This window comes from Anopheles stephensi, unplaced genomic scaffold, assembly GCF_013141755.1.
Source record: "Anopheles stephensi strain Indian unplaced genomic scaffold, UCI_ANSTEP_V1.0 ucontig137, whole genome shotgun sequence".
NCBI lineage: Eukaryota > Metazoa > Arthropoda > Insecta > Diptera > Culicidae > Anopheles > Anopheles stephensi.
In genome coordinates this window covers 9,866-30,281 of record NW_023405055.1, presented here as the reverse complement: position 1 = coordinate 30,281, position 20,416 = coordinate 9,866, and the positions used below count along the sequence as shown (strand labels likewise).

General features: G+C 43.0%; 1 protein-coding gene across 3 annotated transcripts in view; it reads right to left on the bottom strand.

Annotated features, from left to right (window-relative positions):
- LOC118515306 (GAS2-like protein pickled eggs) overlaps positions 1–19,028 on the bottom strand; it is a 40,043-nt gene extending 21,015 nt beyond the window's left edge. The window contains exons 1-3 of one of the 3 annotated variants that reach the window (XM_036061981.1): positions 18,915–19,028; positions 16,472–16,929; positions 969–1,406 (exon numbers count right to left, since the gene is read on the bottom strand). In XM_036061981.1, coding sequence (XP_035917874.1) covers positions 969–1,142 — 174 coding nt within the window. In that variant the 5' untranslated portion in view covers positions 1,143–1,406; positions 16,472–16,929; positions 18,915–19,028. The other 2 variants (XM_036061982.1, XM_036061983.1) reach the window with 2 other exon arrangements.
- Positions 19,029–20,416: the final 1,388 nt, after the last annotated feature.

Sequence of the window (20,416 nt, the reverse complement as noted above, 5' to 3'; positions counted from 1 at the left end):
AGTATCGGACCAGGTCCCTGCAACTTAGCAGTCTCCAAGGGCCTAAAATACACTGGCAGCTAATGAAGGATATCCGGCCTTGAAGCATTATCATTCCAGACATTGATTCCATCACAAATTTAATAAATTTCCAGTAGAATCCGTCCTTGTTTAAATAGAAGACAATCATTCAAAATGATCGGTAGACGACGTTCAAAACAATTCGCATGGTAATCCTGGTAATCCAACAGGATTCAGTGTCTCCAGACATTCTATGCCTTAGGCGAACGATCAACCGACTTCAAGACACCAGAAGATTTGATAACGAAATATTTTAGAGCAGACATGGCTAGATCATCATTATTAGGCAGAAGTCATTGCTTCTTCGTAAACGACTTGTCATACAAATATCGTATGGACTTTGACGGATGAGGTCGGGCTATCAAAACTGTCATCAGACCTTAGAATTTACACTGCATTCAATGTTTGTACGACTAAGTAGTGACTCTAGCCTTAGGCCAATAGGAAATTCAAACAACTTTTCGAAAGAAACTTAAGCAAAATAATTTACATATTTTACTACGCAGCTCTAGGTACTAAATTGGTTTTCAGAAATTACCATAATACAACCGCAAACGGCCAACAAGGACAGTCATGATGCTTCATAAATATCAACAAGTCGTCCAGAAAGCATCGTCCAAGGACTCATCCGGATCGATCCTTAAAAAGTGCCGACCCCGAAGATATTGCACATAAATTGTTAAATTTATAGCTCTCTGGTGAGTTTTATAACTTTCGCCGAGATTGTAAAATTGGAGTGAATCACGGTGGTAGCGAGGTTGTGTAAATGTACGCACAATTTGTATCTGTGTCACAGTTGTTTGCCATCCTCTGTGGAAAGATTCGTGAGGAGCACCATACCATCGAACAAACATTTGTACAGAGATGCTCTTATGTTCTGTAAATTTAAATGACTAACAGCAACTTACCTTGCACAGTGCGACGCCTGTATCCAGCCGGTCCATAAAGTTTTCCACATTGATGCGCAGGTCCGGATACATTGTGTTCAACCATTCGGCTAAATCTTCGCGCATCGCGTACAGATACTCCTCGCTCGATTTGAACGGCCGGTAGGGCCGAGATTCCAGCAGTACGGTGTTCATTTTGAGTTAGCTTTGTTGCTTCGTCGTTCGATAACTCGTTAATCTCTTTCCTCCTCGAGATGTTTCTCCTTCTTCAGAGCACCGATTTTTTTTCTTCTATGATTAGCTATTTAGTTGACTAGCTTATTGTCTATGGTTTAGCGGTTTAGATCTTCCACGATTCTAGCTTATTCTTACGGGTAGTGCAGGAAGTTTGTCGTGTTGCTTAGGCGTTGGAAAGCCTTCCAAATTCGTGTATCGATTGAATTTTCATCGAGAGAAAATCTGGAACGAAAGTGAAACAATGAAATGGAAAGTTAGGTTAGCACACTTAGAACCATCGTTAAAATAGGAGAAAGAACGCTAACAACTAATCATTTACAGCCGGCAGCTAATCGAACTGTTAATTAAGCTTAATTAATTTTAACGCAACAAGAGAGAAAAGGTGTACGATGCTGTATCATTTAGCTACAGTTAACACCCCTGCTAGAATGAAGGCATACAAACAAAAACAAATCAAACACAATCAAAGGGTAAATGAAAATGAAAACTAATCAAGAAGGGAAACGAAAACAAAGTGAAAACGAACTCAACAAAAAAATAGAAAAAAAAGCAACAGGAATACCAAAACAGGGAGAAAGAAAATGAAAATGAAGAAGAAAAAAAGAGGAAAAGCTAGTCTAGAACGAAGGCCAAATTAGTTAGGGCATCACGAAAGAAAGGAAGCCACAAAACCAGAAGAAGCAAACGGAAGACAAAAATAAAACGATGAATGGCCAGTAATGCGATAGCGCCGGTAGGTTAATTGGAAGTACGATGTTTAACGTGACCGCACCGGGGGCCACCCTTCCCCACCCTTCCATCGGCCTATCTGTCCATCGGGGCACACGCTCTCGGTGACGACGACTCGTGTGATCGTGAGGGCACATTACATGAGCGTGTGGTGTGAATGGACGGGGATGTCTGTCTTCATTTTTTTGCCGACATCTCGGATTTCGTGCCGGGTTTCATGTTACGTGCAGGTGAGATGAGAGAATGTAATACACCGCCACCAGCTGACTGCAACATGCGTCCAACATATGCAACATGGCGGTGAGACGCCGAGCGTGAGGGTACAGAGCACCATACGGCAACAAATGATCCGTTAATAGAGGTATCGTCCGCAGTAACCCACCAAAACCAGAAAAAAGCTCACGATTACCCTCTTAAAAGATGTTAAATCGACTGAGATAATAAGATATTGCTCGCGGCATACCGCGGGGGAAAAAAAAGTGACGGCGAGTGATATAAAACAAAACGGAAAACGGAGTGGATCATTTGAGCTCTAAAGACCCAATTTGTAGGGACCTCCGGTCCCGTAGACCGTTGCCGTGAGAATTCAAGTTCACAGGCTTGGCCCATTTGTTCGTGGTTCGTGGTCCGATTATCTGTCCCAAGGTGACGCGCGTGCCATGTTGGGCAGAGAGCATGGGCATCTCCTTCGAAACAGGTTCGTAAAATGCGATAATAAGCCTGCTACCTCCCCGGTAAAGGTGTACAATTAGTTAAAATAAATCGTTCGATAAGCAAACGGTGGGAAAGGTCCTGCAGGTATTGGGTTTAAGACAGGTTAATTTAATTAACTCTAGCCTCACTCACATACGTTGTGGGTTTGAGGTGGATCATGCTTGTTTCGTTTAGACTATTATCGGAAGTTTGATGTAATTTAATGCTGTAGTAAAGATTTAGGCAAAAATTGAATTGAATATTTGTTAATAAATTTTAACATTTTTTTTTACTATTGAATTCTTGTGGTATAGTGATGTAACGCAACATATTGCAGGCATTGGAAATCTCAATTATTTTTTACGAACAATACGGACCCCGACAAAAAAACTGTCACCTCCAATCCAATGAATTCCAATTCCAATGAAGAACATTAAGTATTTAGAATTTGACTCAGGATATTTGCACAATCAAGTCAAACAAACCAGATAGGGTAGACTAAAGTCTCGCGAGGTTCAAGTACCAAAGAAAATAGATTTAAAAGATCTAAACCCTCGAAATGAGCAATCCGGTGGTGATAGCTGCGCCGATCTTCACACGACTGGACTTGGCTCAAATCCTATCCGAACCGATCTCCCGTAGCGAGGTCTGACAATCCAACAACGTCGTATCATTAAGTCTAGTAAGCCAGAAATGGTAGGCACGACCTAAGAGGTCGTTAGGCCAAGAAAGAAGAAGAAGAAGAAGAAACCCTCGATCACATTTTAACTAAGTTTGCACTTGGTTTAATTAGAAATCTTATAGCCTCTCTTAAATCTTGCCAAGCCTAAACTAAAATCGTAGAAAGTAATAAAGATTTTTTTTAGGAACAGGATAAGATTTAGGCTTTAGGACGGAAATGACTACAAATACAAGTAGCTAAGAAAGTCAAAAAACAAGTGTGAAGTAATTGAATCTTTGAAAAGCAGAAAGAAGAGGTTCCTTCGATCAACGATCAACTGCAGCGCGCCGTATTGGAAGATGCACAGTTAGGTCAGGATTGAAGGACCCGATAAGTAATATAGAATGGGATAAACGAGAGGATTGCTGGATCCGTGAGTTGCCCAAGACTAATCAATTGGCATATGTAATACGGCAGAGCAGGGAAGTAATCATTTAAGATTTTCTAGATTGACAAAACTGATGAAGGATCTCTACACAACGATTGATATGAATTTTGACCGATGGGGACCAGATCACCAAGCAGTATTTCAAAAACCCAATTACTAATCTACTACTGCACAACAAAATTATAGCAGTATGTTATCAAAGAGTTCAAACCACATCTGGACCGTTGCCCCGTAGTGAGGACTGACTATCCAACTACGTGGTATCATTTAGTGCAGTAAGCCAGAAATGGCAGGCAGGACGTTAAGAGGTCGTTAGGCCAAGAAGAGCGAGAACTTATCGAAGAGTGTAGTCCAGCATAGGCCACAGGAGTCCTTCATCCATACGGAAGTTCGATGGGGTTTTAGTCAAGAGTTCCCAAAAAATTGCACAATATGATGTACTGATGATCAAGAATACGTTGTATCCTCCGATATCTTCTGGAGGAGTCATATGATTATGCTGCTCTTTGTTCTCCAACTTTATTTTACAATTTTATTTTATAGATTCTTGACAATACCTCATCTTATCTTTATCTTCAGAATATCAACGGAATATCTGTGCTATTTAATTGCGATAGTGTTTCAAGTGTTAATAAATCATCAAGCCGAGGCGACAGCGGTGCTAGTCTTCACACGGCAGGATCGGGGTTCAAATCACATGCGCATCGGGGACCGCATCCCCGCAGGGCTGACTACCTTGCTCTGGGTAAAACTCAAGTCACAGAAAGCCGGAAGAGGCAGGCCGAGACCAATCACCAGGCAGGCAGGCCGAGTAAACTGACCTATAATTCTCAATAGCCAGTTTTTTGACACACAAATAATTCTCCACAGTAAAACCAAACTGTTGCAAATATACAAACGCAAATTAACACGCGCGAATTGATGTTTAGCAATGGTTTTTTTCCCCTAAGCAAACGATATTAAACCTCCACGAAAAAGGCTATGATTTATTGCCAGTTTTACTTCATCCGAATACAATCGGAGAGACAAAATATTGCATAACTTAACAAACTTTGCCAAATTGATTCATTCGCTTTCTTCAACACCTATCCGCTGCATTGTGCTTTGGAGGTTGTTTAACAAATCTGCCACACACAAAAAAAAATCTCCCAACTCCATTCATGCATTCCACGAGCACCGGGACCCGGGGACAAAACAAAGGGAAAGACTTTTTAAAAATTCGACAATTTCCAACCCACTTGACACAGTTCCCATGGGAGGGTAGGGAATTTATTTATTTTACGCTTTCTGCGGTGCGTTATTATGAAGTTTTACAACTTCACACTGCTTAAAACACAAAAGCGCAATAAAGGAAAATAAAAATACAGCCCAGAGTGCGTGTTGTTGCGTCTTTTCACGTGCCAAAAAAAAAACTCCAACCTCACGGTTGGCTATTTCTGCGCAACGCTAAAGATTGGCAAACGTTTGAAAATATGCGGAATTTTGTGAGACTGGCGGTTTTTTTGGGGGAGGAAGGTTGGAATAAAAGATAAAGCATACCATTACCGAACAATCCCATGATTGATGTCGAAGACCTTTGGAACTATGGGAGAAGAAGAGGAGAGCGAGTGGACATCTAACAATGGTGTGCCACCACTTGAGAAGCTGACGAATTTGAAGTTTCGCTACCAGGACTACTTGAAGCGGAATTGTTACCTTCCTTCTGGCCGCAGTACATGTACCCCCTCTTCCTGTACCCGTCAGTCTCTGGGCATGCGATTATTCTTATTGCATCGAAATTTAAATGACGAAATAAGTAATAGCTTCAACTTGAGCCAACCATCCCGGCACGCATCCCGGCCACCCTCGTTCACCGGACAACCGAAATGCCAGACACGCTGACGTGTCCGACCGGTGCTGCAGAATTTGCAAAAATCACTCGCAAAGTGTAGCATAAAATCGGGGTGCCCCCGCACAAACATTGCACCGAAAGAAAAAAATTGACCGCATTTCGGCATCGGGTGCCCGATCTCGCCCCGAGTTAGACGCCCGCGTGGAGGAGAGAAGGTGTAGCTTTCCGATGCTTTGGAGGTTGGCGAAACCTGGCATGCTTAATGAGGGAAGGAGAGCGGAAAGGAAAGAGACGATAGAAATGGGGTCACTCAACCTTCCACCTTAGGTGGCGGGATTTCATAGTGCGTTTGCGTACACCGGGTGGCTATGTTTTGACGGTTGCAATCGCGTCTCCCCGTGCGAGAGAAGGTTGCGATAATCTGCGGGCGCAACCGATATGACGACCGCCTGACCGTTGTCCACCGTGTTGACCGTTTTGAGCGCCCGTTAGTGATCGGGTTTTTTTTGGCTTTTGCTGGCACACGAAACAACCAACCGCTTCATCAAGGTGCCTGTTAGATGACAGGGAGTTCGAAGTTCGTTAAATGTGGACACTGACACTGGGAGCGAGGTGGATGCGATGGTTTAAGTTTTTTAAGAAAACTAAAATAAAACGTAAATGGTTAGTCTAATGGAATTAAATCGGCTTATTAGCAGTAAAACAGAAACACTAGTCTTTCTGGATTACCCTGAACTCAAGCACAGATTATCAAATGAATAACTAGATATTCATCCCTATTGCCATTCTCTAACGGGAGGGCTCTCGATCAACATTGTCAAATTACATAAAGAACAAATCGGTATTATTGGAGTTCCAATTCCAAGTATCGTCATTTTTTTATTCGTTGACTGACGACAATCCTAGCTATCAGGGTGAAAAGTGCATTTTATCGCAGCTTTTAAAGTTGAAATGTGTATAACAGAATCTGTTACACAGCTGGTTTTTTTTTTAATTATGGCTGACCAGGACAAACAGTTGTTGTGCATCGAAAAAACGAATTATCACTCAATTTTTTCTTTACCTTCTAATTTTTCGATTGAACTGATACTACTGATTGTTTTGTTACTTATTGTTACTGATACTAATACTAATGCACAATAATAGCATAATTATAAATTTCTTGTATTTACAGGTTTTAATGATCAAGTCATTCCAATAGTTAATTCTCAGTTTTCCTCAACAAAAAGGAAAGATAGTTACAAAACAGGACATGGTAGTTGTTATCCGTTGAACTCTAGCATTTTTAATAAGTCGTGAAGTTGTGCCAATAGTGTATAACAAAACTACCAGTTATTCTTTGTAAAGTTCCATAAGAACTCCTTGTTAAATATACAGTGACAGACGGTAGAATAAGATCACCTAATATTTTTCCTAATGCAATAGTCTTACTTTTTCTTAGTAGAAATTGGTTGAAGACTGTAGGCAAGCGATCCTATCAATGAATGAATCATGTAATCTATACAGAGTTTTTGCCATTCTGAAGAAAATTTAACCAAAGCACGTTATGCACACTAAGAAGGTCTATCATATTTAATATTCAAACACATTTTTTTATATACTTATGGGTCTCTTCTTTGAACGTTTTTACTTCATAAGTTTTTTATACAGTTAACAGTCATCTCAAGCGGTGAAGACAATACGGCGTTAATCCGTTAAGCTTACTAAATAAAGTAAATATTTTTTAGTAGAAGCATCTAAATCCTAGTGCCATATCCATCTATCCAGGTCCTATGAAGTACCTATCAGAAGTATCTAAATCAGTAGTATGAAAATCGTACATAAAGGTGTTCTTATTCTATCAACCGTCACTGTATTGCTAAAAAGCATTGAAACCTGGCATTCCGCAAACACTGAAACTTCATTTTACATGAAAATCGTTGACAAGTTAACTGCAACCCATTAGATAAATTTCCCAAAGCTCTGTAAAAGAAAGTCTTTGATTTTTCTTGGAAATGGCAATGCAAGGGTAAGTGTCACAGAGCTCTTGTCAAGCTTCAGACACTCTGTTTTATCAAACGTCCTGGATACCGAGAGCACCATAATACAAATGTGATCGGTTTTAGAGAACTTTCCTCTAACACTCGAGTACGATAATAGGTACGATTGTCACACGTTGCATCAATCCCATGTTTGATCGATCGGTTTTGCTTGCTTGGGTGGTATTGCACCTTGCATGAAAACAATGCGCACATTGCGCTATTTCTACGGCAATCGGCTCTCACGCTAGTAGAAACACACGCTCTACACGATAAGCAACATTAGAACCAAGCGTGCAAGGGAAAGCCATAAAAGCGATAAGTACCACGCACAAAGCAGTCGTAAAAGGTTGGATTAGCGTGCAAAAAGCCCCCTTAACAAGGGGGATACTACTTAAGGCAGGTTCTAACAAAATAAACACCATTTGCTGCAATGAAGAGAAAAACTCTCACCAATGGTTGGGAAAATTGCGTAGCCATTTAATCGCCTTCCCGAATTTTTCAACTATGTTAGCTTACCCACAAAAAAAGGGCGTGTAATTTGCCGCAGCCACTACGACTAGTCGCTATAAATCCCGGTGGAACAATTGTCGCTTTACAGCGCTCGGCAAGCACTTTGTCGCTTCTTGCCCGAAACACGATCTGTGCCTATCATAAATTTGATAATTAAACACGGTCCCCTTTCGATACTCCACAGCCAGTTGCAACACATTCATTACCCCGTCAGAGGTGCATTCGGAGCAGAGTGGTGCGCGTTATTCAACCCGTCCGATAACCGTGCGTGTGCAGTATGGTGCAGAGAGAGAGTGAACGACTGCAGCACCCGTTCAAGAAAATGTGGGAAGATGGATGGGAAAACATGATGATGATGATTAGATTACGATCACTGTGGACGGCGTGCGGTCTCGCGATGTCGGCAATCGGCAGACACAACATCAGGAGTTTACTACTTCGGAGATGATGCTGCTGCCTTCATTATGCTTCTAATTGCCGGATCGAAAACCATTGCCTAACAAGGGGGCCAATTTGCCGAAGCGACAAATGAAGCTGTTTCTTTTAGATGATGCCGCGCGATAAAAAAGAAGTGTAACAAGGCAGGGCTTGTACCGGGATGGTAATGTACTTGCGAGTGGTTTATAGCCCTCGGGACGGAGAATCGTGGGAATGCAGATGGGTTTTGGTGATGAATTTTGTTCACAGCTTTTTTGGGAGGTCTATTTGTTTCTTTTGATGACAACCTATTTGTAATCTTTTGCATCGTTAGTGAATTACCATATTTTCGTGTACATAAGGGATGTTAAGTAACGATGGATTAGAAACCAAACCACCCAACTTTTCTAACCATTTGTACTAAGTTTGCATCGAAAAAATACTATTCGAAGTAGATTAATGTCCAGTGACAGAACAGGCTCTTAGAAGGTCCTGAGCGGAATTAAAGTCGGATGCCCTTAACACGTCGAATCTGCTAACTGGGTCAAAGTCAGAGGCCAATTGGAGATATTATGCCTCTCATGAAGATCAGGGCCCTCTAAATGATCTAAGCTCCCTAGATCTAACAATCAGCTTAAATGAAGATACCTCTTGGGGTCTCTTAAAAAGCTCCGATCTATGACGCTATTATAATTTGATTATTATATGTCCTAAACAGTCAACCAACTAACATTTTAAATTAGGTTAGAGCCTCAAGTCCGGTTAAGCCCTAGGTGAAGCAGTTGAAGTTCTTGAGACATATGCTGAGCACAATTTCCAGCTGTTTCTTCAATATGGAACATGGGATTCTTTTGTCTAATAGCGGACAGATCCTGGGAATCAAATATGTCCCTTAAAATTCAAAAGGAACCGCCAAAAAATGCTGAAGTTTTATCAACTGGACGATTTATGGCTTTGAATCTTCGATCGAGAAAAAAGATTATCTGATATGATCTATCTCTAAGATGAAGTCGTCGATATGACAATCACTCGGAATGAGTGACTGATATTGCTTGGGAAAAATATCTTTTAGGGACTTTCAACTGGCATCAGCAGGAAACTTCTCTTGCAGCATGTTACACATGTTATCCAAGAATACAGGACATAGGACAGAGGATCAACTGATCGTTAATGTCCAGAAAGATATTTAAATACGACATAGCTAATATGCTGTCTAACTGTCGAAGTGCGGCTCTGGAATTGATGGCAATTTTTTGTAGAACGCTTCTTGGACATATGAATTGAAAGCAACTGAATTCGTTGAGTTATCTATGGTAGCTCTTTTTTCAATGCCATCCTAAAATAGTCGACTTTAATCAAAACAATCTTATGACTTTAACGGTCAAAATATTTTTGTTTTTCGCTTCAAAAATAGTCTGACCAAATTTGAAATATTTCCTGCAATTTTTACAATCACCATGCCCAAAACTGACTCCATATTATCAGTTTCCGGTCAATGAGGCACCGAAAATATCCAATTCTCTTCCTGAAACTAGACTGCGAAAGGATCAGACTACTCACGCATTGCACAACCGGAAACCCGACCATTAAATACGAACGGCAAAATAATAATGTCAACTATAACATATTGCAACGACGAAGATTCACTGAACCATGGGAAATTGGGTGGCGCAAAGGTGTAAAACGGCACACAACATAGATCAACCGGCCTAAAGCCGAAAGATGGATGAAATTAATTCCTTGGATGCCATCGGTTCAGCTTTAAGCAATTCTTTCACGGTCACCGCACTTGGAGCTGCGTGACTGCGTTTCGGCTTTTACGCAGGTTAAAATGCTTAAAGCCATGTGCAACACCGTCGTTCGAGGGATGCAACTTTATGCAACAAACGCTAACAATGTTGCACTGCTCGTTAAGGAATTTGTAACAAACAGAAGAAAAACGCTTCAAGAGTGACCCATCGGGTTTACAAAAAAAGGCTCATTAATGCGGATCTCCACGAAGCAAGATAACAGCGGGAGGAGCTGTCAATTGCAGGATGTTGTCACCACAGTCACTGACGGCCATTAGCAAACCGCCGTTCACCGTAAGGACACCGAACGCTACGCGCATTTCGTTATCAAAAAAGCGGACTCTGTTTAATGTGCAATGTCTGTCAGTGAAATAGAAAACAAAAACCCGGTGGAAGGCACAAACCTCAACGGGCCAAAATCAACGAACCGGTATTTTATAGCTGGCAGGCCCGCGCGCGTTGAAAGCATCGCGCGCACCAAACCGTCAATGGTGGCAATGCTCAAAGCCATCAACGAGCAAACGCGCGGGGAGGGCAGGCATTCGCGCCGTGACGCCCCATACGCGGAAGCTTGATTAAAAAATTCCATTCGTCAAGGTCACTACTACTGGCGGCTCGGGCCGAAGTAAATCGTTGAATGAGTCAACGTGAAAATGCGAATCCGACGTGAAATAAATAGAAAAAAAGCAAACAGAGACACTCGCATGAAAGCGAATCACACAGCAAACGAAACGGAGAGTGAGAATGCAACTGACGGTGAACGAAAGAAAAAAGGTAGGAATGGAAACGCATTGGGGGGTAGATAGATAGTGCACAATCACATCCACCGGCGGTACACTTTGTTCGGAATCATCGTTCGTTGTTTGTTTGTTTTTCTTAGCATTTTCTTGTGCCGTACGGATGGAGCTTGGTGCATCCATCAGTTGCGCTCTCGCCATATAAACGGCCAGTTCTCACAGATCTTTTTATGGAAGTTATGCGCTCGAGCAAATATTTCCAGTTTCCAGCATTCGTTGTTGCTGTTATTGCTCCCATTCGCCACTCGTCGTCACGTTCTCGGCGTTTGGTCGGGAAGTGTGCTGCGGGATGTGTAATCTTTGTTCAGCACACGCGAGCAGGAAGTTGCATCAAAACGGTTTGACACACGGCCGCCGCTCGTTTCGCGTTTCTCGGTTTGCAATAAACGGCAAAGATACAGGGGTTTTCGGAGGATTGCACAAGACTAGCAGTTTAAGGCTAGGAGAGAAAGCACAGTGGACAACATCATCAGTTTTTTTTAGGATGTGAATGAAGCGTTCTCAGATGATATAAACTAACAATGAAAAATCGTGTTAAGCGATTTTGATATCATCTGAGGACTTTACAATAAAGGTGACAGTGTTCTGAAAACAACTGATGCTGTCTTATATTCCATAAAACCTTTTCGTTTTTAAGAAGGAGCTATAAAGAAACTTTGCCTTCCAAGGAACCTTATGTACCAATTCGTCTAATGAGGCTCAACTACCAAGAGACCTGATCTACTAAGGAGCCTACTAGTCGAAGGGGTTTTGTCGTTGAAGCTTCTGCTATCAAGAGACCTAGCCATCTAAGAGGCTGTGTTGAAGAGGTCTTTTTATTCATTGGGCCTTATCTTCCCAAAGACTTTCACGTATAGCGGAACTCATACCACAAGAGGGCGTTGTCTTCCAAGCGGCCTCTAGGTTCTGGGGACTTCAACTAGCGAGATGTCTAATTATCGAATAGACCACATCTACCAAGAGAGTTCGTTGTCCAACGTGCCTCATCCAAGCTTAATCTACCAAGAGATCTCACCGTCCCAGTTTACTTAACTCAAGGGCCTAGTAATCATAGAGGCTCTTTCTACGAAATCTTGTAGTTCAATAGACTTCATCTACGAAGGGACCTCATATGAAGGACCTAATCTTGTAAATGATCCGTTTCCCTTTTTCAGAGTAATTTACGCCAAAGATCTGCCCTATTTTAAATTTGTCACTGCAATCATCCGCAACCCCTGTAATCCCAAACAAAGCATGGTAGAACAAGATTTTCTTGAAGAGGTTAGTTTCTTCTTTTTGAAATATCAAGCAAATGCCAATATTCTAGCAAGTCCAATTGCTGGCAGTCGCTAGTGTAAACATTGAGCTCGCGTTCGTTAATCCATACCGGATCGATAGTTGAAGCATTTGGTTCAATGAACCCACTAAGTGGTTCAAGTGTGCCGGTTCGAAAATTACTTTTCTACCTTCTTGCTTACGCATGATTAGATTAAGTGGGGAAACCGATGCTGCAGATGATAGTGAAAGATCGCTCGTTTAAAGTGTCTCGTGTAAAATTGTTTCACAATTTTGTTTAAAGCTTTCCAAAATGTAAAAAAGGAATATTTTGTATGCAGATGTATACTGCAGGAGGTTAGCAGATCAAGAGCTAGTTCATATCCTCTTTTAAATATTGAAACGACCTTATTATGTATACTTTAAGGTCGACAGAAAACGGTCAGAATCCGCTTCTCTTTTGCATTTCAATTCACACGTCACCAGTAGTGTCCGTCCAGTACAATCTTTCGATGCAATGCAAACAGAAACAGACGATAATTCCATATGCCTACCGTGTCTTCTCTCGCGTTAGCTTTCGCTCGCCTTACTAGTGGCGACACAACATCCAACAACGCATGCTAATGGAGCGAGTTAACTTCTGTGATTTACGGTAGCGCTTGGCTTGTGGTTCGATCCGTGCTTATGGAATTCTGACACGTTTACGGACGACCTAAAGTGGCCTAGTTTATCTTCCGTTCCCGTATTATCTCTCGGCTGCGCTCATTACTAGCTGCGCCAGCTCTAGCCGTCACCAAGTTCCGTCCACTCGGCGCGGACCCATAGTGGTTAAGTCTATAGTTGCAGTTTTCTAATCAATGAACGCGCACCGCAGCAGCAAAAAGCTGCACAAATAGAACTGAGTGAGACAAAAAAATTATCATAAATCTCACATTACTCACGGGGGCCCTTTTTCGCGTCACGACGGTCGAGCATTATGGTTGCGTTCCCTTCACACACCACCCTTAGCATCTCCCCCTCCAAGTGCAGGTCCAAGTATCTCCACCGTGGGGGTGACACAATCAACACTCACTCACATTGAACGGGCTTGTAAATTACGCGCGACCTGGTGGAACTGGCACACCAGCGGTCCAGCACACTATCAGTCCGGTATCGGAACGTAGCTCAACCGAAGTCGGCGAAGGGACCCGCGGGGTGTGTTTGATTTGTTTCGACATCTCCCCCTTTGGTTGGCCGTGAGTTTGTTGGGGAGGTTGGGCGAGCGTAGCGTATGATAACAGCGCTGACGACGCCACCGCCGATTACATCTACGACCCATTATAAGGGTGGTCAGAAGGTGCGACAAACTACGAAACGAAGCTTTTTTTTTGTCGTAGAAAAACCCCGTCCACAAGTCTGGCCAAAGTTCAAAGTTGGTGGTTTGGTTGGTGGGTGGCCGCGCTTTCTCGATCCAAGCGGAGCCCGCCATATTGATTTTATTTCTTCTTCCTGTCTAGACGAGGGGGGAGCGTTTTTCGTTTTGTTTGTGGATGTTAGACTTCCCGAAGGAAATGACACTCTCACGCAAACGGACTACGACTACTCTCCGCTGAAGTTCGATGATCGATGAGCTCCAAAGCTACTTTAAAACATACAGAGAGGTTTCTTTTATTGCTATCCCAAGTGGTTTATCTTGTTCATTTCAACCATAAATGGAAGACTGCTCGAGAATTTCTAGAAAGAATAGCACCACAACGTTTCTGATTAAATCGTACTTTGAGTCGGTTTTTTGGAAGATATTCACGCATTCTAATGAGCAAACACGCCCTAGAACACACCCATTCGCAAGAGGAAAAAAAAACATGGAACTGGACATACTCAAGAACGAAAGAAAGTGGTCGTTAAAAATGGCGAGTGGGGACACCAAAAAAAACATAATAAACGATGTGTAGTTTGGTCACGTTTGAAAGAAAGAAGTTATTGCTTAAAAGAACAGAATGTGAAAAGAAGTTTGCCAAGGCACACAAGACGAAGTAAAATTGGAAGAAAGAAACGAAAAAGAGGAGCAAAATGCGTATTAAACACTCGAGGGTTTAACACTCAATCACAATAAATTATTAGTCTTAAATAGAGTAGGAAAAAATTTAATTAAAAATAAATTAAACATGACCCTGTCAAAACGGAATTGAAATTATACAAATATAAAGACAACCTACGGTCATCCAAATGGTTTTATGAATGGTTTTATGGTTATTTATGAATGGTTTGTCATTATGGTCAAAATACAATGAAATCTAATCGTTATCGCGTTTTAGAGATGACCGCACGTAACCCATAAACTGTACCTTTTCACACACGTTTTCGCACATTTAAATTGAAGTTTATGTAATTGTTTGACGTTACCGGATTTCGGCATGCCCTATCAATTTTTCTGGACCCTGTTTAGGACGTCTAGTGGAGAACTTTCAGGTAGAACTAGACTGTGTTGTACACCTCACGACACCATTCAAGTTGTTGTAGATTATTTACCGAGGGGCTGTCCGGTGGTAAGGGGCTATAACAGCGCCGGTCTTCAGACGGCAGGACCGGGGTTCAAATCCCATCCAGCTTCCCCGTACGTACTATGGCGCTGACTACTTTACTATGGGAAAAAATAAGTCACACAAAACCAAAAATGGCAGACCGAAACCATTTCTTGTAGTGCCAAGGAAGAAGTAGAAGATTATTTTCATGAATTCTTTGTTATAAGAAACATATTTTGCTCTTATCATAGTTTTTTTTTTGCCGAGTTCTACCTGACAATTGTTCCACTTCTATTTGAAAAGAATCCAAACATAGTTTTATAATTGCTGGTTCATCTCGAAACCACTTAAAAAACCTACCCTACATCACGAGCCTTTCAAATGATATTTAAGTTGTACCAGTGCTATCAAAAGCTTTGCTTGTACATTTTCTATCAACCTTGCATCGATTGTGTAAATGTTATCAGCGACCGAACAATTGATAATCGTATCAAGTGTATCGTTAGTAATAAAGACAACTTTAGACTATTTGTAATGCACCTGGTCAGCCCATTAGCAAACACCTCAGACGAGGTTCCTTAGATATGGCCCTTTAAAAGAGGCCGCTTTAGATGAAACCCCTAGTGGCTTTCACCACTGAATGTTAGATTATGCCTGCTATTTCTGACTTACGCTTACTAGACTTATTAGTCAGTCCTCACTTCGGGAGAACGATCCGGATGGGATTTGAACTCCGGCCCTGCCGTGTAAAAAGTTTTCTACCACTTGAAATAGCAAATAAATGTCCCCATCACAAGCTCCCGCATTGTCATTGAGCGTGCTATTGATTTCCAATCTTTGCCCTTTGATAAGCTATCAAAACCAAACGAGCCGTTCCATAGTTCGGTTCTACACTGCCGTGGAAGAAAAACTAACATCATAAAAGGGTGTACAGTGCACGCATCGGGAAACTGTCCATCTTATCAGCTGCCCACGAGTCAGTACAACAACCACAACAATGTTAGGCTTCCCACTCGCTGGTAATAAATATCGTTCGACTCGTATGTGCTTTTGCTGGGTACGGTGCGACATCATGCTAGGTCTGCGACGTATCAAAACACGCATGACTGATGCGAGAGAAGTGCGTTTAAGCGCAACAAGTCAAACAAAGAAGACTGCTACACCCCACAGCTCCAGCGCTGGGTCAATGATGATAAGCCACATCAAAGCCAAAACACGCCTCGCAGATCCTTTCGACCGGGAGTTGAACAGAAACAAAGAGCAGGCGAAAAGAAACAACACTGGATTATAGGCCCTTCGGTCTTTCCGCCCATCGAACCTTCGAACCGGAAACCGGATGGAACTATCGGCTACCGGATTTGAGTAGTGCTAGAATTAATTCCACGATCAAGTAAGACAGCAAAAAGACGGAGCGAAGAGTAGGCTACGGTTTTAAGGAATAAAACAACCAGCAACACAAAGGAGCAACATGTGAAGTATCAAACGAAGTTGCCAAAGCAAAGAAGGGGAAAGAACAAACAGCCAAACGAAGGAAAAGAAAAGCTGTGTTTTTTTTTTGGTTTTCAATATGCAGATTATGACATACACGACTTCTCGGTGTGAGCGCGTGGTGTCTGTGGTTATGCGACTACATACCCGAATGATTTCCGTTCTCTCTGCTGCTGATGATGAGTCTGCTGGCACTGCTGCTTTCGACGATGCTTCGTTGTTTGGGTGGATTGTTTTATTACTTTCTCGCCTCTCTACAGACTGCTCGCGGCTGCTTCCGGTTCCGCTGGTACCGCCGTTCGCACGCTCTTCACCGTATCTGTCGTCGTTCTAACGCCTTCCAGTGGTGATGGTTTGATTGTTAAGGATACCATGCTGCTGGCACCGCACAGCCAACAATGCACAAGTCTGTGGCTGAGTTTGGTTTGTCATCCACACACACACACACACACACACACACACACACACACCGTAGTAGGCTTTGCCTTTTTTTCGCGAAGTTGCACTTTTTTTCTCGCTGTCACTACTTTTGTATCCCTCTGGGGGGAATCACTACTGTCACTAGAATATTGCGGCAAAAGGTTGGGGGAGAGAGGACCTAAGAACTGGAATTGAAAAAAACGATATGAACATGTTGCTCTTACTTCCTGTCAACAGAGTTGCGAAAGAATGCTATTGTTTTATTCGCCTTCTCATGGATGCTTCAAGAAACTGACGTATCACTGTTGGCGTGGGTTTACAATCCTGGTTTTTATCTCAACTCATAGAAGCAGCCATTTTAGATAGGCAAGAGTGTCACAACCACAATGGGGGTTTTTACCAAAAAACCAATTAAAAATCTTCACACAACTTTGCCGGCAATGTACAGACTGACGCGTCCGATAAGTGTCACTGAAGAGTGTTCTCTCGCCCCTCGGTACTGGGTGTCTCACGAAGTCCGCGGAGTTGTACGCTCTGGGTGGCAAAAGCGATCGTCTCTAATATGGCCGCATCGTGTCTTTCCTCCCCTGTGTCCTTCAACCCCTTCCGAAAAACACCAAAAAGGGCCGCCGACAGAGTCAGAGAGAGAGAGAGAGAGATCCCAAACGAAACAAAGCGAGCCGAATGAGAAAAACAACTGGCACCGGCCAGGACAAACGAAATGGAAAGAGTAACAACACACAAATGACACTATCTTGCGACACCCGCGCGATCGTGTCTCCCGTCCACTGCGTCTCCACCGCTAATCGTGTGCTGTTGGGCACCGCACACAACACACTCTCACTTTCCAACCCCCACAAGGTCCCTCAAGCCCTGCTTTGTCGTGCCGTCATCGTGTGTGGTAGTGAAGAAATGCTCCACCAGCGTGTCGTGACCATAAATACTGTGCTGGGGGGCGAGGAGACCGAAGCGACCGAAGGCCTCAAAAAACATACTGCCCCCAAAACATCCTCCAAATGTCCAATAGTTTGGAGAAAAACTAGCAAGATGTGGGAAAAGACAAAAATCGTGAGCAAAACTCGGAGGTGGGAAATTCTGCATAACGAAGTGTTTTGCTTTGATTCCTCCACTAATGGGGGTGGTCCAGTTGAGGATGCTGATGCTTCCAAAATGGCCCTCTATCATCCCCACCCCCAGGGATAAGTACTAAATTGCCCTTAATCAAACAGGATGTGGCTATCAATGTAGCTCACTGGATTGCTTCTTTCAGTGGACTACAATAGACACAGAAGGAACAAGGCCCGAGAAGGACACAACAAGACAGGGGGAGATCTCTTAGAAAACCACAACTTTTTCAATGATTACTGATGGAGCCTGCAGGGTCGAGATGCCTTAAAGGGTGTCGGCACAGATTTACTGGTAGAGGGGAAACACAATGTTTTCGATTCCGTCAGCAAACCAACCAACTTCCAAGGCCTACTAGCCCCGGGCTGTCTACCATCATCGACACTGCCCAAATAAACAATCGGGCTCCTTTTTCCTACAGCTGTCCTAGACCAAAGTCTGACACATGAAGAACAACTGATGTGAGGAGACTTCCTTTCCGTACGTTGCTGACGGGAAAGGACATTGCAGGTTTTCCGACTATATGAACTCCAAACACACAAACACAACACGGCCCTGCAACCGATAGCAAAGTGTCACAACTGTCACCAAAGAAATGGAAGACGACCACACACAAGAAATGTTGCTTTTTTTCCGGTGGAAAAAACTACCCTGCCGATTAGTGGGTAGAAACGGTGAGGAAAAACAATCCTCTACACTAGAACTAAAGCCTTCGGGGAGCCTCATCACACATCGCGCTCGCAAAAACGGTACACACTCACAAAACACTGCACATTCGCTAGTCGTTCTATCACTTGGTTCTGTCGCACACACGCACGCACGCACACACGGCCAGACAGACTTGGAATGCTCATATGGAGAACGAGAACTATATGGGCCCACCAGTCTGGAAAAAGAAAATACACACACGCACACACACCAGGGGGGTAGTCGCGCAATCGCGCAGCTGTCACACGCACGCACGGTCAACAGCAGCACGTCGAGGGATGATGCTACAAGAAGTTTTTCCTATCCGTGACATGGATGAACTGGTGTATCTCCTTACCGGATTGGGCGTAATTCACACAGAGCACGGGCACGTCCGTGTAGTCGCGGGTATACGAGTGAATTAAACGCGGACGAATCGAAAAGTGTACATTATGTACGCGTTCGTGCGTTCGCGGAACCGTCTCCGGTCAATGCGCGTTGCTCTCTCTCTCTGTTTCTCTCTCGCCAGATCGTTCTCGCGCTGCCGTTCTCTCTTTTACGCACCGTTTTTGGGAGTTGCACGCTGTGCGAAGGAGAGAAAACTGGAGAGAATGCACTTTTGCTACAGGGTTTGCGATTCACGGGCAACATGCGCAAGGAAAAAAAGTACAAAATGATCAGTACATTAAAAACATATCCCATTGATAGTAATTTTTCATTCGATGACCTTGTGGCCTAACGAGCCATTTAGCTATTTCAAGTCTTTTTTTTACAGAGTCTATTATATTCGAACAGCAATTACAGCGTAATAAATTGATTAGTGGGAGATCATTCAACTAAACAGTGAAGAAAATCCTAGACGGGTGGGACTTTTAACAATAGTCGCATCTTTGATTAAAGGGGCTCCCAATTGAGCTCAGCAGCAATCAATAAAATGTTTTGGAACAGTATTTTTGACGCATACTTAAATTTAGAAAACATTTTTCATATTAGCCAAACCATATTCTTGTCACTGGTTTCTGCCTACGTATGTATGATACGTGTAAGATGTAAGTGTGCAAAACTAAAAGGAAATGTAAAAGAAAAGCAAACAAAATGCCTGAACGGTATCAATTCCAAAAGAGCGAGACCAAATACGCGACGATTAATTAGTAAATAATTTAACGAAAATATTGTAGAAGTTTTAAGGTTTTCCATACAGAAAAAATAATCTTCTGAAATTTTTAAAATTAAAAAACTGGGTGAATCAACAAAACATCCATCATTAACGAACCCTGCAAATGTCAGCCTCTCTCACACGATTCACAATCATATCTCGCGGAACGCATCAGCTGGAATTCTCTTTGCTTCTCGCTCTTTCTCTCCCATGCAGTTACACTCGCTCAGCCTCTCCATTCCGCCTTGATCGGCCCCAGGGCAATGTTGTTATCGTGGAACGAATGCGTGCATCTCGCCGCTACCGGTAGCATAGAGAATGCACATGCAACCGAGAAGGACGGTCGCGCGAATGCACCATCAAAGTGGTGCTGTCTCGCTTGCCATCGACGGAATCCTGAGGCGCATACCGTTTTCGGGGAAGGATGCAATGCCGTCGCAACCACCATCATCATCACCAACACCACCACCACCGTCACCGGTGAGCATTGCAGTGCATCATACAGGCTTGCACGTCGAATGCGTGTGTGTGCGCCGATGACATTGAAAAAGCGTGCGGCGAACGATGACTCAGGCCGGCAGCCGACAGCCTGCGCCCATTCCTGCGGCAACAGGATTGAGCAAAACTACATAAAACTACAATAAACAAAAAAAAAGGAAACGGGGACCAACACTCGCGGCAATGTGACTCCCCATGTGCGGAGA